This window comes from Musca domestica, unplaced genomic scaffold (genome assembly GCF_030504385.1).
Source record: "Musca domestica strain aabys unplaced genomic scaffold, Musca_domestica.polishedcontigs.V.1.1 17, whole genome shotgun sequence".
Taxonomy (NCBI): Eukaryota; Metazoa; Arthropoda; class Insecta; order Diptera; family Muscidae; genus Musca; species Musca domestica.
The window spans coordinates 2383078-2404799 of NW_026712230.1; the positions used below are offsets into that span (position 1 = coordinate 2383078).

The 21722-nt window shown below is 34.0% G+C and overlaps 1 protein-coding gene across 1 annotated transcript in view; it reads left to right on the forward strand.

The window, feature by feature from the left end:
- Window positions 1–2149: 2149 nt before the first annotated feature.
- LOC131801578 (protein late bloomer-like) overlaps window positions 2150–21722 on the forward strand; it is a 32462-nt gene continuing 12889 nt past the window's right edge. Inside the window, exon 1 of the mRNA XM_059120378.1 lies at window positions 2150–2497. Within this exon, the coding sequence (XP_058976361.1) occupies window positions 2438–2497 (60 nt within the window). The 5' untranslated portion in view covers window positions 2150–2437. The remainder of the gene's footprint in view (window positions 2498–21722) is intronic.

Below are 21722 nucleotides of genomic sequence, written 5' to 3' on the forward strand. Positions count from 1 at the left end.
CTGAAAATCCACACATGGAGTTCCTTGTGAGTACTTTACACGCAGACATAGATTTGTCTTTATAGGTCCACAATATCGTATATCCCCCCATATATCGGCACCTTCCTATATTAGATATTTTAAAGATTTTAAAAGAATTTTTATTGGATTTTTTTTTTTTTTGAAAATTTTCTAATTCGTTCCAAATGGTGGAGGGTATTCAAAGTTCGGCCCGGCCGAACTTACTGCTTTTTTACTTGTTCAATGTAATCTGTGCCCAATGGGTATGCAACCATTTTCCCTGAAATTACAAGTAGCGGTCTACATTTCATGGTTGGTAAGCATATGATCCACTTTCTACACAATACCAGTAATGACAACTACATATCTTCTGCATTGCTAGTAGATCGAAAATAATAACTTACTACCGTAACAAGTCCGAATGGCTTACACTCATCTTACAAAATAATGAGTAACGACGGTCCAGAATGTAAATGTTCGACTACTCAACGGATTAGATATTCAGATGCAAGGCTTTGGGAAATGACACTATTTTTCACGCTTTATTTGAGTTGTTTGATTTTCAAATAAAATCCCCTACAAAGTTCTCTCCCGTTATGTACACATTTTTCATTTTCCGCCACTTTGACCCAATCTAATGTTGGTGTATTGTGTTTATAAGCCTTATGTGGACCGATGACTGATGTTCTACGATGGGGGGGTGCATAAACGCTATATTCTTTTGATAATTTGTGGCTTTGATTCTCCTTTTTATACCCTCCACCATACTATGGAGGGTATATTAATTTTGTCATTCCGTTTGTAACTCCTCGAAATATTCATGTCAGACCCAACAAAGTATATATATTCTTGATCAGCGTAAAATTCTAAGACGATTTAGCCATGTCCGTCTGTCTGTCTGTGTGTCTGTCTGTCTGTCTGTCTGTCTGTCCGTCTGTCTGTCTGTCTGTCTGTCTGTCTGTTGTAATCACGCTATCTTTCGAACAAATTGAGATAGAAGGCTAAAATTTTGCACACATGTATTTTTTCCCAGTAGGCAGGTTAAGTTCGTAAATGGGCCATGTAGGTCCAAGTTATCATATAGCCCCCATATAACGGTACCTGCCGATATTCGGTATTTTGATGATTTTAGCGACATTATTCACCGGAATTATTTCAAATTTGGCATTTGAAGTTTGTAATGGATGCTACAGCCTAAGACAGAAAATTATCCGTGCAGGTCCACGTCTTCCTGTAGCCCCCATATAACGGTACCCCCCGATATTCGGTATTTTGATGATTTTAGCGACATTGTTTACCGGAATCGTTTCAAATTTGGTATTTGAAGTTCGTAATGGATACTTCATCCAAAGTCAAAGAATGAGCCATGTAGGTCCACGTCTTCATATAGCCCCCATATAACGGTACCCCCGATATTCGGTATTTTAATGATTTTAGCGACGTTACTTACAGGGATTGTTTCAAATTTCGTATGTGAAGTTCGTAATGGATACTTCAGCCCATGCCAGAAAATTGTCTGATTTTAGCTACATTATAAACAGATTTTTCTTCAAGTTTCGCATTTAAATATTGTAATAATTTATAACAAAAGTTGCCTATGCAGGCCCACGTCGTCGTATAAGCATTCGGTATTTTTAAGATTTTAACAGAATTTTTAACGGGTTTTATTTTTTGGAAATTGCCAAATTTGTACCAAATGGTGGAGGGTATTAAAAGTTCGGCCCGGCCGAACTTACAGCTTTTTTACTTGTTTGTTTTGGTTTGGTTTTTTGGCAAACTGACTGTCTGCTCGCTCACAGACCACGTTCTACCTAATGAGACTTTTAGCTATTTAGTCTGGCGCTTCGCAATTCTCATTTAGTCGAATGAGCAGTGACGTCATTGTTGTGTACACCGATTCGACTTGGTCCCGATTCTATCAGGTCTATTCGCCGTCACAACACAGACAAACAGACTAGACCGACCAGCCATTTCCATTGTCGGTCGCTGTCATAGTCAGTCATCTAGTCGTGATGGCATGGTGGCCGATGCTTTCGTTGGCGTTGCCGCTCTGTGTTCATTGATTCTATTCAATCTATTTGGTTTCGTAGTGACTCTGAGCTCATCGTAGCAGTAACGGAGCGCAGAGACCCGACAGAAAGTGTGAGTGCGAGACAAGCAAACTGCTGGGTGACTGCTACACTCGCTTTAGTTTGTAGATGAACAGCAAACGTGAAAGACTGAAAAGGCCTTTCGAAACGACAGTCGCACGGTTAACCGGTTTTTCATCTCGTCCAAACGAAGTTACGACCAATTTTAACATTTAACAAAAAATACGGAAAATAAACGAAAATAGAAATACCTAATTAAAAATTGCAAAAGCTATTAATAAATTAATTAATTGAAGAAGAATATTTGACTAATCTGCAAAAGAAAAACAAAACCGAAATCAGATAAAATGGGTTGTGCCACTACGACAGTGAAAATTTCTTCAATCGCTTTTAATATAATTTTGGCGGTAAGTTTTGAGAATCAGAATCCGTAAAAAACGAATGGAGGATGTTCATTAAAATACATGTATGCATCGATATAGCGATGTACATATATCGAACTATATAAATCAATATTTTTGTTAGTGAAATTTTCTAAGAACATCCGCATTTTTCGTCGAAGTGTCACACGGCAAAACAAACACCATTTCCCTTGTAAACGTCGATTGTATTTGAAGATTTGTTGAACATTCTAAATGAAATCAGTAAATGTGTTAGAAGTGGACAGGTCTAATTACAGTTAAAAATTTTACCTACTACGAGGAAAAATATTTTGAAAACGGTTCACAAAAAGTAGTGAAAACTGTGTGAAAAAAATAAAAAGAAATGTGGAATAAAAGTGTGAACTTTTTTGATTCTGTACCTATTTTAAAAAGAGTCTGTTTCTACAGAACTAAGAACAAATTTAATCAAATTTCAGCAAAACACTTCTTTGGTTCTGATACAATCTGAGTTTTGTCATTGTTACTATAAATTACGGAAGAAAAAACAAATCAGTAGTGCGATTCTCTAGCTCATTTTTTGAGTTTCCGGCAAAAGTCGGTAAAATTAAAATGCTCATAATCTCGGTAATTAAATATCAGTAAATACGATAAATACCAATGTTGTCAACCTTAAATTGATTTTTTATGTATAAAATTTCTGGATTTCAAAGCTACCGATTTTTGTGGGTAACTTAAAAAATGAGTTAGAGGATGGCACAACAGATCGACATCTGTAAACATTTGGGACAACAAAAAGCTTTCATACACAATATTCAGCGTAAAGGTGAGAATACATCGAAGAATTTGTTTTGGCATAAATCGCCGCTTGGACTTTTCCCAAGAGAACAAAGGAATTAGGGTGACCTATTCTTTTAAGAAAAAAACCAGCTATTGACTTATGTTACAAAAATTTCTTATGTATCGCAACCTTAAGTCGCTTTTTTGGCATAGTTCTATTTAAAGTTCTATTACAGTTCCTCCTTTTTCTACAATAAACTCTAAAATTTGTCTTTTTTATGTCCTTTGATTTGAATGAAGTTGTGTCGTCAACTGATTTAATTCAGGGTCATTATTAAAAAGTAGCGATTTTTTTCTACGGAGTACGTAATATACCAACAAAGGGCTTTTCGTCCACACAAATAAAAAAATCCACCTCCCAGACTTCAACTCCCATTTTTTACTAAAATATAACAGATCTGCCTACTCTGCAATTAGCTGCGAATTTATTACAAATGACACCATCCTGTTTTAATTTGGCTTTACAACCCGAACAAATAATTAATGCGATGTAATTTTTTATTTTCAAATAAAAGGCTCCCTATCGACGACAGCAACGTAATCCAGCTCATTATTTCTACATAGGCATGTCGCACGAAATATCTAGTCGACAAAAAGTTTCGGCTATTTCTTAAAAAATGTGATCCTCCAATCTCTGAAATGTCCCCTTACCGAAAGTCCAATTGAATTGCGCAAAGAACCGAAATAAAATATTTTTTGACAATACGGAACAAATAAAGTATGGAGAAGTTTCATTTGAAAAAGTTAATTCAGTAAATCACGGTGGAGGTAACATCATGGTGTATGGTTACAACAAATGCAGGAAAACTTTTTTTATAAAAAATATGATGTACACACATTTGTGTGGACAAATAGGTGTGTTGCAATTAGGTCTAGTACCGAAACTCAAACACTATTTGTTCAATGAGTGGTTATTATACATTTGCAAGCAACTACCTTCAATGCCACAGAACACATCTGGGATTTGTGGGACAAAATGGATTCGGAAGCAGTATTTACTTATTAATATTCATAGTACTAAAACAATTAAAATATAATATTTTCATTTTTTTCCAATATTTGGTTCTAACTCATATAAAATTTATTGGTGTGAAATACTGAGTTTTGAATTATTTTTTGTTAGTTCTTCATAAACCTTAAAAGTGTGCATTTGTGTTCCTAATAAACTTAAAAAAAAACAAGTAAAAAAGCCGGGCCGAACTTTGAATGCCCTCCACCATTTGGCACGAATTTGGCAATTTTCAAAAAAATAAAATTCTGTTAAAATTTTAAAAATACCGAATGTAGCCGTTATATTATGGTTTACGACGTGGAACTGCATAGTCATGTTTTGTCATAAGCCATTACAATATTCCAATGCGAAACTTGATAAAAAAAATCGGTGAATAATGTAGCTTAAATCATCAAAATACCGAATATAGGGAGGTACCGCTATACAAAGACGTGGACCTGCACAGCTATTATTCTGTCTCAGGCTGTAGTATCCATTACGAACTTTAAATACCAAATTTAAAACAATTCCGGTGAATAATGTCGCTTAAATCACCTATACCAAAACGTGGACCTACATGGCCCATTTTCAATACCAAAAGTCCTGCAGACATAATACACATTTGAGCAAAATTTTATCAACCTACTTCATTTCGTTCGGAATCTAAAGTGCTTTCCACTGACGGACAGAGCGGACATCGCTAAATCGACATGAATTTTATGCTGATCAAGAATATACTTTGTGGAGTCTAAAATGTATATTTCGAGGTGTTACAAACGGAATATACATTCTAATACATATCACTGGCTCAATACTATGAGTGTAGTGTGTGCGTAAACTTTATTATCTCACTGTAAATATATCGCCAGAATATTACCACTTTTTTGTGCATGTTCAAATAGTGGGTTAATAACATAATTTGTGATGAGTATTTTTGCTGGGAAACTAAGCGTATGCAGAGTCTTTTCAAACATCATGCTTAAATGCCGATTTTCTCACTTGACACTCTTTTGCTTATTTGAATGATCAATAGGTGTCTAGTTGTGATGTCATTGAGCCACGGAAGCGTGTTAATTTGAATGTTTACTCAAAGCTCGCATCAGTGATATTTTTGAACAATTTAATTATTGGACGGAGAGCCGAAGTTTGATAACACATCACCGAAAACCATAGCACTGTTTTTTCTTAGAACTTTCACGATGGCCTTACTGTTTTCCAAATTCTGATTTTGTTACTATTTTACTGTGGTAAAATTAAAAAGGCAACTTAAAAAGGTAAGGTAAAAATTTTGATACCCTCCACCTTTGGGTAAAGGAAACGTTGTTATATAAAAGTATATCTGAATTTAAACTATTTCCACTTTTAACTATAAATACTGGTAAGACCGTTTGGGTAATGCTGTTAATCTTTAAAAAACAGAATAAAGTGAGTGAGGCAGTTCTACAGGGTGAGATGAAATAATAGTGTGATTTCTTAATATTCGGCTGGAAAACCACAAGTGCCTGTCGTTGGAGCACTCCAGCATTTAAATGTGAATAAATCTTGTGTCCCGTACCATCGCTCGTTACCGTGATACTGGAGCGTAGCCCGACGTCAGGGAAGTGGACGGACGAAAGCAGCAACATCAGTAGAAATGGTTCGAAAAGTAAAGAAGCGACGTGATCGAAAACCGCGTCGCAGAGGCCTAAAAATGCTTCGTGAGCTGAGCATATCGCAATATTTCATTCGGCAAATATTGAAAATGAGCTCGGGATAAAGTCATTGAAATTCCAAAAAGTGCAACAGAAAGAAAATATACTCAAAAGAGCTAAAGAGTTGCTTCGTTGGCTGAAAGTGGTGAACTGCCAAATGAGAAAGCATTCGTTGTCCATCTTGCATCTTGCATCTTGCCAAAGAAGTCAACTGAAAATGTGCACCTTCGGTTGGCCACAATAACTCAAGCGCCGGGCATGGTGATGGTGTGAGCCACCATAACAGACGATGGTCGCTCTCCGCTCGTATTAATCGACCGTGGCATCAGAATAAATGTCAAATATTATCGCGAAAATATTCTGGATGGTGTATTAAAGCCTTGGATACGCAAACATTTTGTCCGCAGACCTTGGACTTTTCAACAGGATTCAGCACCATCGCACTCAGCACGCGGCACCCAAGAATGGTTACAAAATGATGTTCCTCGCTTCATTTCCAGCGCACAATGGCCACCAAAATATCCACCAACCAATCCGTTGGACTATTGTGTCTGGAGTATTTTGGAAAGGAAGGTTGGCACTAAAAATACCAAAGTGGCGATCACCTCAAGCAAGCGCTTCGCCGGGAATGGGTCAAAATACCGCAGAGCAACATTCGGGCAGCGTGTGATGGTTTCATTGGCCGTTTGAAGGCTATAATTCATGCCAAAGGTGACCAATTCGAACAAACTTATTCTAAAATTTGATGCTATTTCCGACATATTTTGCCTTCATTCAATAAAATTTAAAAAAAATGTAAAAATTATGGCATTTGACTGTGTTGCAATTTTTTTATCTCATCCTGTACCCACCACCAAACACATCAAAACAAATTTAGTTTAAAAAGTCAAAATCTATCAAAGCCATAAGATCGACCATTGCGAAAATTGAAAAAAGTCGAAAAGTCTAAAAGTTGACCTTTTTCCTGAACTATATTTAAAATATGTCAAAATATGAACGTTTCTGCACACCCTTTTTGCAATGGGTATTCGGATATTCTGAATGCAGCCAATTAACATCCTCCAAGGTAATTTTCAACTCCTTAATGTATTGATCTTCTTCGCATTGAAATTAAATCATTAACCTATGGAAATGGTGTTAAGTCATCTTATTTAGATTTGTTATTTTCGTATGGCGAAATAAATACGAAACATAATTTAGATGACTTTGGGAGTGTGATGTCATTTTTAAACAAAGCACCACAACAATACGAACAATACAACAAACAAACCTTTATAACTTAATTGAACAACAACAAAAAAATCAGACTCGAGAAAAACAAGTCACTCACAGGGAAGTGTGGCATCCAACTGGAAATGTCAAGGAAGATTCACACGAATTGAAGGCTGAAATGTGGGTCAGGCGGCAGGTGCGCTGTTGACAATTCCATTTTCCTTGGCGCCTCATGTTGCTTCTGCTTTGTTGCTTTGCATTTTTTATTGTGTGTGGGGGGTTTTATTTAATAAATTATTTATTTGGACATTTTCATTGGGGATACACGGTGGCGCCATATCCATATTGTCCAAATAATAGACATTGTTGTTGTCGTTGTTGTTGTGGGCGAATAGAAATTGTGTGTTTAAGACAATCTATCAAATATCTTTTCATAATGGGCGGTCAGTTAAAAGGGAGAAGGAGAGGGAAACCTAACAATTGAAATGTCCTTGTAATCCCAAAGTATGAATTAGCCAAAAAACAAGTTCTATTGTTATTTCGTGACTGATAATCTCCCAAATATATACAAATGCACACACACACACACATTCAGTTGTTTATGCTTAATGCCGGTCTAAAGCCGCTTAACAAAATTTGCATTTACATGTCTTATTTTTTTCGTTCTGTTTCGCAAAAAAAAACTCGCACAAAATATAATCGTAAAACTGTTTTCAATATCATCAAAATAATCGATATAAATGGCTAATACTACTATCGTCATTAGAATTGGTGTCTATGTGTGTGTATTGGTGTATTGAAATTTGATTGTCTATCATTTCTTCATTACTACTTGCCAATAAAATCGAAACTAAAAATATAGCAGCCAAAATGTCTATTCTGAATGTTGGAACAAAAAGAAAAAAAAAACATATATATATAGTATACTACGTACGTATGTCCAAATGTATAAAAATACAGAACACGGCCACGATGAACTTGAAATTTTTCGTTGTAAGAATGTCAATATACCTAGAAGCAATTACAATAACATTTATAAACGATGTTTTCTTATTAAAATCCACTGTTAGTAAAAACGTATTAACTTAATATTAGATTTATTACAAGCCATGTTCGTTTCAGCCCGCGACGATAGTTCTGGATGTGGAACAATGAATACAAGCTCTTTGTATTAACAATTACTAGCCTAAAAATCGTCATAGTATTGTAAATCCAAGGCTGACCATCACTACCAATCATTTGTATTATTTATTTATTTATATTTAGTTTATTGAAATTATGTCGTATGAAAATTGTTTACAAAATATTCAAATTCAGTTGAAACCAAAATGCTGATTACGATAATGTGTGAGCAAAATTTACCCATAACGAAGCAACATATTGCACATGTCTTTATTCTAATTCTGACAGTACAATCCATTCCCAGAATTTTCTCAAACTTAGTCTACCTCGTGTCCATTAAGTCATCCTGAAATATGCATTTTCGAACGTCGACACCTTTAGTGGACATCAGTGCAAACATTAAGGACTATATGTACCTATGATAAAAATTGGGAAATCTTAAGACTGTCTTTCATAAAGCCATGTCAACTTTAGTTTTCTAAGAATTTCAATGGTACAATTACATAAGGCAGAACAAAACAATCTCCTCACTACAATTTTTCATTCTTTCAAATCATATACACAGTTTTTATATGATTCTTTATTGTTTTGAATAAAAAAGGAAATTATTTCAAATTCAGTTGCAACAGACCTACATATTTTATCTAAAAAATGTATAATTAAGGGATAAAACTATATTGCCCTTCTATCTTGGACTCAATGGTTGGTATTTTTTTTTTGGGAATCTGAAATATCAAATTTAAAAAAAAATTGACTAAAACCACCAAAATACCAAATATTCGGAGGTATCGCTATATGGGATATTCAGGGTGAGATAAAAAACAAAACCAACAAAGTCAAACGCCAACCTTGCTTTCCAAAATACTCCAGACACAATAGTCCAACGTATTGGTATCCGCAGATTTTAGTGGCCATTGTGCGCTGGAAATGAAGCGAGGAACTTCATTTTGTAACCATTCTTGGGTGGCGCGTGCTGAGTGCGATGGTGCTGAGTCCTGTTGGAATGTCCAAGGTCTCTGGCCAAAATGTTTGCATACCAAAGGCTTTAATACACCCTCCAGAATATTTTCGTGATAATATTCGGAATTTATTCTGATGCCACGGTCGATTAATACGAGCGGAGAGTGACCATCGGCTGTTATGGCGGCCCACACCTTCACCATAGCCGGCGCTTGAGTTCTAGTGGCCAACCGAAAGCGCACATTTTCATCTGACCTCTTTGGCAAGTAAACACGATCATTTTGTTTGTTTACAAACAGCTGAACAACAAATTTTTTCTCATCGGAGAAAACCAAATTCGCCAGTTCACCACTTTCGGCTAAGCGAAACAACTCTTTAGCTCTTTTGAGTCTATTTTCTTTCTGTTGTGGTGTAAGTTCATCACTTTTTGGAATTTCAATGGCTTTACCCCGAGCGCTTCTTTCAATATTTGCCGTATGGAATATTGCGATAAGTTCAGCTCACGAGCCATTATTCAGCCGCTGCGACACAGGTTTCGATCAAGTCGCTTCTTTACTTTTCGAACCATTTTTTTCTGATGTTGCTGTGTTCTTTCGCCCACTTCCTTGACGTCGGGCTACGCTACCAGTATCATCACGGCAACGAGCGATGGGACGAGACAAAAAAGATTTATTCACATTTAAATGTTGGAGTGCTCTAACGATAGCCACTTGTGGTTTTCCAGCCAAATATAAAGAAATCACACTATCGCGCTTGAATTCCATCACAAATAACTTTTTTCTGGAAAATTCTCACCAAAATGCTTTTGTACGCCTGTAAACAATATAATGAGCTGTCACTGGAATAATTTTAACAGCTGTCGCACGAGTGGCTTAGAAATGACAACTGTCTGAAATTGGTTGCAGTTTTTTCATCTCACCCTGTATAGAGGTAGTTTCGGAAATATGTACTATAATTGTTTATAATAATATTGACACTTCCATCAAGTTTCTCCTAAATTATACACCATTGGTAAAGCTTCAGCCCTTGCAGTTACCTTGTAATAATAATAATACCATTATATACCACGATTTTTCATAATCGTGCTATTATTTACTTCTTTTTTAAAAACTGTATAAATTGAATACAATTAACCACACCGTCAACTTATCAAAAGTATAAATCTGCAAATTTAAACAGTGAACCGCACTCATTAAGCTGTTCCTAAACACTTCCTTCATTTCACTCCAAAATGACGCACCATTTTTTGTAGTGGCAAACAAGCATTCGCATAGCAGAACACACAATTAATGGTGTCTTAAATTCTCTTTTATGTTTAGAAATCAAGATACACATACATTAATTATGCCAATGGCTTTAATTGTTAATTAAATTCGAGACTGTTGAAATGTTAAAATGTTTAACAAATAGCAAAAAGTATTTGTTCTGGACATTTTAATTCTTTGTACAAACGCATTTTTTATTTCTGACATAAGAAAACAGAATTGTTCGCTCATCAGACAACACATGGTCGCAGCGAGCTTTAACAGCTGAAGAAAAAAAAAAGATTTTTTAATTTTGGTTTACTTTTTATACAAGAAATGCAATGATCTCTTTTTATTTCCCCCAAAGATTGTTGCCGGTTTTTGTATTTGCCCAACGATGAAGTCAGAAAAGTGCGCTTAAAATACCACACTCACGATCTGTCAAGATGACTGCATATATTTACACTTTTTGTTCCAAGTTGGATTACCCGATGGAATAGTAAACAGATTGCTCATTAAATTGTGAAAATTGCCATATCATTTCATTTCATTTTGTTTTGTTGGCATGGCTTTTAACAAATTAACTTGTAGCGCGTATTTAACCACTTTTATAGATAATGCTCAAACGATTATTGTTTATTCTCTATGGATTCGTCAGAGAATGCAAATTTACTATATATAGCAAAAATTGTACACATATTGTTCATTTTTTTTTTTTTTTTTTTTTTTTGGATTGATGATGTTATACCCCAAATTTGGTCAACTCGTTTAGTATCCTAAAAATTTAAAATCATATCTTCTCTCATGAACTGCATTATAATTTCGTTATTTATAGTCATTGAATATATCAGCAATGAACTTCGCTCAGATTGCCTAAAAAGTTTAGGCATTACAGACAGAGAGAGCACATTCAATAGAGTAAATACGTTAATTATACAAATTTGAAACTCCCTTGACCTAAAATTATCAGGACGTACTACATTTTTCCGTTTGCTACATAGAGCTATTTTTGAAGCCAGTAACGTTTAATTTTTTTTTAAATATTTATTTTTTTAAGTTATAAAAAAAGAGAAAGGTTTAGTTTGTTATACCTTCCAAAAGTTTTCCAAGCATTTTAGACCTCACAAGTAAATGGTACAATAAGGAGGAAGAAGAACTTCGAAAAACTACAGAAATACACATCTGAGGCCATCCCCGCTCCCTGTCAAATTTGCATGCAACAAGTTTTTTTCATTTATTTGATATTTATCCTCATTTTTCAAATGAATTAAATAGCGAAAATGAATTAAATGTCTTGATTTTCTTTCAAAAATATGATCCAAACAGTTTGATCTTTCAAATCCATGCAACTGGCGAATGTATTGAATGCGCTCAGCAATGTATGTTTCTTCCAATCATTAATTTTGAAAATATTTTGTTTTTTAGTTTAAAAACAATAAATACATAAAAAAAACTTGGCAGGAGTCGGGCAAACTTAGAAAAAATTGTATTCAGCTGGTAGCTCTACCTTACCTTTTGTTATACCATGGTATATTCTTGATCTGCATATAATTTTATGTCGATGAAGCAATATCCATCTATCTGTAAATATCACTACAGAAGCCACTTTTCACGAGAAATCTCCCGATATTCCTCGATCTAATCATTTGATCGATCGATCGATCGATCATTCGATCTAATCATTTAATCATTCTCGATCTTTGTCATTCCGTTTGTAACATCCTTGAATATTCGTCGTTGCAGCATACAATTCTAAGTAGATTTAACGATGTCTGTCTGTCTGTCTGTCTGTCCGTTTGTTGAAATCAAGATACAGCCCACATTATTTGACGTAGAGCGCCAAAATTTAGCAGAGCAATTTGTGTTGTGGTAGGATGGTTGGTATTGAAAATGAGATATATCGGTCCACGTTCTGGTATAGTCCCCATATAACGGTACCTCTCGATATTCGGTATTTTGATGATTTATGCCACATTTTTTCACGGATTTGTCTGAAAATTGGTATTTTGTAGGTCATAACGGTGCATGTTGCAAAACATTGCATGTATAGGTCCACGTTTTGGTATAGCCCCCATTTAAAGGTACCTCCCGATATTCGGTATTTTAATTTTTTTGTCTGATTAGGCTCGTGACTACGTTTTGGGTAAAAACACCTACAAAACCTGAAGTAGTACCATATATTAGAAAACAAAAATTAGACAAATTTTCGATGCCAGTAATGAAAACACTGAAATTTTCTTCGGGTTCTGAATATCGCAGTACGATTGTCCAGCTCTCAAACTGGGACAGAATTGGTATTGGAAAAATCTGGGGGCTGGAAAAAGCATTGAATGTACGTCACAGCGCTCCTACATATTCTGACCTATGGGTGCTTTGTCCTGAGGCATGCGATCGAATCCAGGTCACTCATGTTCAAATTAACCTACTTGTAAAGAGTTACGTCCTTACTGATAACTTTAACTCTCAAGAGCACTCCTTAGTCCGCATTGGACGTGATTTTTAACACCCAGCCATTAGATATATTGGCAGAAGATACATCAGCATAATTCAAACACGCTCTCATCGAAGAAACTTGCAAAAAATGACGCCTGGAAACTGGTTGCAAGGTATCTATGAATATTTCGCACGCATTTTCATAAAAACAACCCTCTTCCCTACTTTCAATTAGTAAGTCTGATCTATGAATAGCCATATTTACTGGCCACTGCAGAATCAGATATCTAACTACTGTAATTTATGTACGGACAAAGAAGAGGTAGAGACCATTGAACATCTACTACACAGATGTCCCATGCTGTCAAGCAAAAGAAATAGACTGTTCGGTAGGTGGGATATATAAACTCCAACGTTCTTTTCAACGTAGATTCCGTCATCATTCCATTCCATTTGCTAAAAGCATTTCATGGTTAGACAAGCCTCCGTATAACTACAGTTTTTTTTATGTTGTTCGAAATATTTTAATCGTAATTCGCAACATATCATTTGTACTTCGAAAAAAACAATTTTTAATTTGTAAAATTCGATTTGCAATTCAAATTGTTTCCTGTGAAATTCGAACTTTTTCACTTGTAATCCAAATCATTTTATTTTTTATTGGAAAAAACAATCATGAAACCAATGCAAAAAAAAATCCGATTTTTTGTTTCGAATTACAAATTGAGTAATTCGAATTTTTAATGAAATAATTGGAATCAAAAATGAAACAAATTCGAATTACAAATTAAATAATACGAAATTAAAATGGAATTTTACGAAATAATAATGGAATTCTCGAATTACAAATGAAATATTTCGAATTACTATATTTGATTTTTTTAGCTTACTGACCTCTGTAAGTTTTGCAAATAAAAGATTTGTTTTATTGCATTTTTCCCAACGTTTCGTCACTTTTTTGGTGACTTCTTCAGGGGATTTCGTCTATTTGAATAAAATAAATGTAACAGTTAACAATATGGTCCAAATTACAACAATTGTAAACATATTCTTTACTTACACTAATATTCAAGACGTGCTTACATAGATTTTACATTAAAATAACATAAAAAGACAATAAACAACGACTTAAATCTAGTATCACAGGTATGTTTACGTTATTGCCACTCCATAGCTTGCACTAATATTGTCGGTGTCTTCTTTTAAGTTCATCGTTACGTCAATTTGTTGTTGTATTCTCAGACTTTCAATCAGCAATCTCTTTTTCTCATTTTTCTCTTTGTCTAATATTATTGTTTTGTCAAAATCAGGTGAGTGGCCTGTGTGTATCATATGTTGTGCTAGTGCCGTCGTTTCTTTCCCTTTCTGTATATCTTGTTTATGTTCTCCCATTCGTATATTTAGCGCTCTTTTTGTTGTTCCTATGTATATTTTGTTACATCAGAAAAAGTTGTAGAAGTCACTGTTTCTTTTTTCATTCCCACTTTGTATATTTTCTACCATTTCTAATTCTCATTTTTTGAATGAACACAATGGACCAATGCTCTGCAAGTGAAGCCTACCTACCCTTAGTTTATCCCAGATTAACTCGACCTACTGATAACTCAGAAGGTTGTTTTTTAACATTACCTCTTTACGAGGGTTATTAGGCTCATATAGCTTCCAGTGCTACTAGTAATGACACCACATACCCTTTGCATTACCAGTAAGCTAAAAGATAATAAACTATTTCTATAAATTTACAAAACAAATTACTCACTTTATGATTCCAAGTAGTGAGTAACGGCGGCACAAAATGAGCTTGTCACCACGTATGTGGTAATAAAATATGGCTCTGATTCAAGACAGTCTGTCGTTTTTACAAATAATAAGAACACAATATATTTTCTTAATTTGAACGGCGTACTATGATTATAAGCAAGCTCTTATAAACGAAATTGTTTGTAATGCAGAGGATAATACGTTGCCTTGTATTGCATGCGATATTCACGCCTGTGCATCACCAAATATTTGCTGGATTTTAGTCTTATCATTGCATTCCTTAACGGAAACTTGACTAAATCTTGGCACACTTTGTATGTATACCTTTTGTTGACCGAAAATTCTTTTCCTCAATATTTGGATAGTGTCCAATTTAATTATATAAATCATTCAACATTTTTACCCAAGAAATATTCCACAAACATATATTATGTTGTGCCAAAATATATTGTGTTTCATAAGGGGGAGAATAGATAAACAGTTGATATTGTATTTGCGAATTTATTTTTGTAGATTTCTCAAAAACTTGATTTGATACCGGAATTTATGGCAAGAAATTGATTTGGTTTCATTTTAATTAACCATTATTGTGTGATAAATGGTTTTTGAATCAGCGAAAAATTTTTGTTTTGATTGTTAAATGGGTGATCTGATATATATGAACGTAATCAAATCTTTTTCTAAGAAAATGTTAGAAAATGTTTGAAAATTCAGGAGATCCCCTTATTTTTTAGAATTTCATAACAAAAATATTTCATTATCAAATGTCTGAAAAGTAACATTGTTCCCAGGTGTAAATCCCCTCAACATGTCCCTATTTACCCTTATGTCTAATTTCAAACGTTTTCTTCACGTGACACTTGCCCACCTGTCGTCCCAACTACCTTCCCACCCATCTACCATTTATGTCGATTAAGTGATGTTCGAGGACGACTTTAAAACTAATTTTATTTACATAAAAAAACATGTTGTGACTTATCCTTCTTTTCTCATGACCCAAATAAACAAACAGACACAATAACAAACAAGTACACGCTCACAAGGATGTGACATCACCTCACCTCACCTTCGACTGGACAAGTTGTTCAGACAGCTAGACAACTGGCACACATACACACACACTCACTTTTGATTCACTTTTAGCCATTTAGTCAGCGCGTAAATAAATAGAAACAAGTTGCACGCATTCGGTTGACCTGCCCCCCAGCCGATAAAAGTCGCTTGTTGGTCGTGTACAATGTAACATCTGATGACTTCATGCCGCCACCACTACCGAAAATTAATGACTGCCGACAAAAGTGGAATATCAAAAAAAAAACAAAGCACTAGCAACAAAACATTACTGTTTCTCTACTTTTTTATTTCACAAAAACAAAACAACAACAAAGCGAATATGTCATTTCAAGTTTAAAATAATATGTTATGGTTATTAGCTAATGCCACCAAGACACAATAAATGGCGAAGAGGAAAAGCAAAACACGAATGTCTCGAATGATTGAAGGAAGAATTTTTAGCTAATAAATTCTCGAAATAATAAATGTGTTTAATGGGGTAATGGTTGTGTCTGTATGTTTTTACTGCTTCCAGATGCACACATAAGAGTGTTCCGAATATTTGGTGAGGTTTTCTTAGATGCACACAGCTGTAAATAGATTTAGAACATGTGTTTTTCGTAATTTTTCTTGTTTTTCATTCTTCTTTCAACGCCAAACCTCTCAACTAAAAAGATGACTACTTCTTCCCTGCTTTAGGTGATTTAAAATTGCATTTTTCACAACTATATTTTAAACTCGGTTGCTTTATTTTGCGTAAACGCCGTTACTGGCCAAATGCCAATTTTGGTATATACTACCTATATATTTTTCTAATGAATAATTCGAGCGTCGCTGGAATTAAAAAAAAAAAAAAACACACTTCTGACCATTAATATAGCAAGAATCAAATAAAATATAGCAAGAATCAAAATTTTAAAATATGGTATTTGGCTCCTATTAGCACAACAGAGGGTGTCAATACCAAAATGCTTTTTTACGCTTGTAAACGATACAATGAGCTTTCACTGGAATAATTTTAACAGCTGTCGGACGAGTGGTTTGGAAATGACAGCAGTCTGAAGTTGGTTGCAGTTTTTTCATCTCACCCTGTATAATGGTAAAGTTTTCTTGCAGATCCTATACAACAATACCTCCGATATGTAGTATTTATATGAGATTAAGCCACATTATTTTACGGAAATGTCTTAAAGTTGTTTTTTGATGTTTACAAAAGGCATCATTTCTTCCAACTGGATATAATCAATATACACTGGTGGCCAAAACTAAAGCAACTGAAATTACAAGGAGAATGAATGCCCTGTAACTTTTTCAAAAATTAAGAAAATGAGAAAGTTTTTCTTGTTTTAAATTATGTACTTTATTCACTTTTTAAAATCCTAAAACATAAAACCAAAATTCATTTTTATATTAAAAATAATGTTTGGTGAAGTCAATTAACCCGATTTTGGCTTGGACAAAACAAAAGTTGTTTTTACTGTGATATTTATCGCTTTTTGCTTCCTTCGACAATTTCGCTTGTCATAAATCCTGAGAAGTTTTTTACAACAGTATGTGTTTTTCTTTTCGTATTTTAAGTACTGCTCAAAAAAATTTAAAAATGGCTAAAAGCAAATACAGTACCTGAATAAAACAGCAAATTATCAGTGACTATCAAAACAACATATCACAGAAAATGATTTCCGAGAAATATTTCATAAATATGTATGTGATTTCATAATTATTTCTGTATACTAAGTCGGTTTTTTGAAACTGGATCAGTAGTAACAGTCCATAACGGATGAAGGCCGTGAAGAACTTCAGCCCGTACTGATCCACAAATTGTTTGAGAAATAAAAAACAACTATTCGATATAAGCTCGAGATCAGTGCGTAGACGAGTAGTGGCAGCTGGTCTGCATGTGAGACATCACGGGCCTATCCATAAAATAAAGGAAGTTGTGGATCGGTTTGTTTACAAAGATGTGTTGGACATCACGTTGTTCCCTTACGCTGAGTAAAATATTCGGCTGATTTGGGTGTTTCAGCATGACAATGATCCCAAACTTGTATCAAAACTTGTCAAATATTGGTTGCGGGAGTCAAAAATTCATGTTTTGTTATGGCCGGCACAATCACCTGACCTAAACTCCTTAGAAAACCTTTGGAGTATCGTAGATAGGAAGGTCAAGAGAGATTCGGAAATAAATAGGCACAACATTTTCTAAAGAATTCGGGGTGCCTGGGAAAGCACACCCAAGGATCAAATTGAGCGTGTTATAGATTCAATGCCTCGTAGGTGTGCAGCAGTTATCAAAAATAATGGTTATGCTGTCGACTACTAGCCAAAATTTAATTATTTTAAAATAAAAAATTAAAAGTTTTTTTAGTTTTGACCAAGCAAAATTTGGGTCATTTTAGTTTTACACATATTATTTTTCGTTCAAAATTATTTATGTATTTTTATTTTTAGTTTCTTGAAAGTGAATGAAACCCCTCATTTAAAACGGGAAAAATAATTACGATTTGTTTATTTTTGTAAAAGTTACAGGACATTTATTGTCTTTGCGATTTAAGTTGCTTTAGTTTTGGCCACCAGTGTAGGTACACGTTTTCACGCATCCCCCATATGACTGTACCTTGATATTTTTTACATTTTTGATGATTTGTGTCTCATTTTTACACGAAATTGTTTTAATTTGGTATTTGGAGTTCATTATGTGTTCCACCTCTTACGACAGATAAGAGCTACACAGGCCCACGTCTTTATATAACCTCCATATAATTGTACCTGCCGCTATTCGTTATATTGACGATTTGCAGACAGTGTACTAACCGAAGTTGGTTTTTGATGTTCGCATTGGGTATTACCTGTTGTGTTGGAAATCGTCTATACAACTGTACCACTCGATATTCAGTATTTTAATAATTTTAGCTGCTGTCTCAAACTCACATAAATTTTCTACTGTCGTTATTGCGAAATTAAAATGAGACCTAGGTTACGTTTCTAATGCAGCGTAGTCCTTATATTTTAGATTGTCCACTTCAGATTCAGATTCCTATTTTATTCCCTCAGCCATATGGCTGGAGAGGGTATATTGCATCATAGAAATTACGGGTTTATACCCTAGGTCTCTTTGGACCAAATATTATTATCAAACTTTGATAGAGTTCGGAGATGGGTAATATCGGTCCACTCCTTCTGGAAGGAGAAAGTATAATCAGATTTTGCCCCAAGATCTAGTGTAATGATGAAATATATCTGTCCACTTCTTCTTGTACCTCCCCCACAAAGGGTCAAAGTTTTGAAAAACCAAAACTATTATAAAATCTGAAATAAGCATTCGGTTCTATTTCACAAGTCCAATTGTTTCTACTAACACAGGATCTGATGTGAAGATGGGATGTATCTGTCAACTCCTTCTGGTACCTCCCTCACATAGGACCAAAATTATTAATATACATTCGTCTCAAACAGCGCTAAATTAACATCCGGTTCCATTCATACTTGGTACATTTGAATATTTCCATCAACACAAGATCTATTATAAAGATCTATTATAGCGATCGGACCATTTCTTCTGGTACCTCCCCAACAAAAGGGTTCAAGATTTTGGAAAACAAAACGCTTAAAGAAAGCGAAATAACCATCCAACTCTCTTCAAATTTCATACATACAAACATTTTTGCTAACCCAAGATCTGTTGTGAAAATGATACATATCTGCGATGCCCTTTTGGTACCTTACCCACAAGGGGTCACAATTGTCTATGCTTTTATCTGTCATTACTTGTGAAACAAGTCAGCGATTCTTTACAACTTGCTATATCTAATTATTTCTCTTAACCTTAAACCTGAGATGAATATGAAACTTTTGATTTCGCATAAAATCGGATATAAATGTTTGATTTTCTTGAAAATTTGCCCATAATAATATTTATATCTGTATTAGATGAAATATGAAAATGGAATACTTTGGTCGACTACATCTGTTACCTCACGCATATTTTAACATTTTATAAAAACTATCAAATGTCCCACAAAAAATATAGAAAGCAACCAAACCTGGCACGTCGCAATATTTATATCATATTTATTTATTTTTGATACGAAATTGACAACATTTGTTTCTAATTCATAGAGGGTTAACAATTTGAATAATCTTAACAGAAGTCAAAATATGTGTAAATGATCGAAATTTGGCTCAGTGTATACATCTGTCGGCACAACCGACTGATACTTTTTATACCCTCCACCATTCTACAGAAGGTATATTAACTTTGTCATTTCGTTTGTAACTCCTCATATTATATATTCATAATAGACCCTACAAAGTATATATATTCTGGATCAGCGTAAAATGGATAAAATGGGATGTCTAAGACGATCTAGCGATGTCCGTCTGTCTGTTGTAATCACGCTATCTTTCGAACGAATTGAGATAGAAAGCTTAAATTTTGCACACATGTTTATTTTGCCAATAGACAGGTTAAGTTCGTAGATGTGTCATGTAGGTTCACGTTTTCATAAAGCCCCCATATAACAGTATAAAATTTTATATTTTTCAGATTTTTTTTGAAATTTTTCAATTTTTTTTCGAAATGGTGGAAGGCATTAAAAGGCATTTAAATCCAAAGGTTTCATTTGTTATTCGTAACATTCGGTTTTAATTTTGAATTATTTTATTTGTAATTCGCATTTTTTATTTTCAATTCTAATTTTTCCATTTTTAATACGGATCTATTCATTTAAAGTTGGAAACAAAAAAAAATATCAAAAATTGTTTGTATTGTATATTTGTATTTACCTTTTTTATTCGAATTACAAATAAAATGATTCGAATTATAAGTGAAATGATTCGAATTTCAAATGAAATATTTTGAATAAAAAATATTCGATTTTTACAAATGAAATATTTCGAATATCAACTGGAATTTTACGAATTACAAATATAAATCTTGATTTTCAATTGAAATTTTACTATTTACAAAACAAATTATCAAATTATAAATGAATTGTTACGAATTACGATTAAAATTTGTAGGTGTAGTTAGTAATGTGGGAATCCAGACTACCAGTCGAGTATGCAATTATTCCCAAAATTACGTATTTTTTATATATTAGAAATAACTAGAATTAAATTTGTCTAATGTTATTTAAATCGGACGGCCAAAAAGGCAGGAACAGAGTCCAACTAGACACGATAGTGAGTGCTATTTTTTGCAAGAAGTTGTTGAAAGATTTCACCAAAAGTTAATTTGTTTAAAACTTTAAAATGTTTTCATCATCTGGACTTTCATTTGTTCATGACTCAACAAATATTCAACATTTGGAATAGAATTCGATTACAAATATGCAAATACAATTTCCTTTATGCTGACACTTTAAAAATCTCATTTCGAAATTTAAACAAAAATTAAGAGAATTTAAAAATGTATGAGGTCATAAAAGCTAATTGAAACTAAAATAAAAAGAACAACAATAAATGCGATTGGCTTTTATTTGTTTACCTCCTGCTGTGACTAATTGATTTTTGAGTGATTTTTTCAAATCTGTATTTAATTATTCAAATGAGCTGAGAATTGAGAGCGAAACAAATAGGTATAAACATTTGACATTCAAGCGTCACAGGCAATGACGCCCCCCACAAAAAATGGCAATTGTTTTCACGCAATGCTAGGCAGAAATGATTTATTGCATACCTGTTGAAGTACCCCCTCTAATTAACCATTTTTGGTTTTTCGAAATGATTTGAAGTGTGAAATAGACCATCATTTTGAAGTAGACAATCGTGTCAGCTATTCTTTTAATTGCCACTAACCGAATCAACACTATTTAGTTGTCAAGTAAAGTTGACAGCCTACAAGTAATTAGTTCTTCAAACTACAATATTTTCAAAAAAAAACTGAAAGGAAATATGTTAACTTTGTCTCCATTGCAAACAATTTGTTGGGTGTGATAACAAAA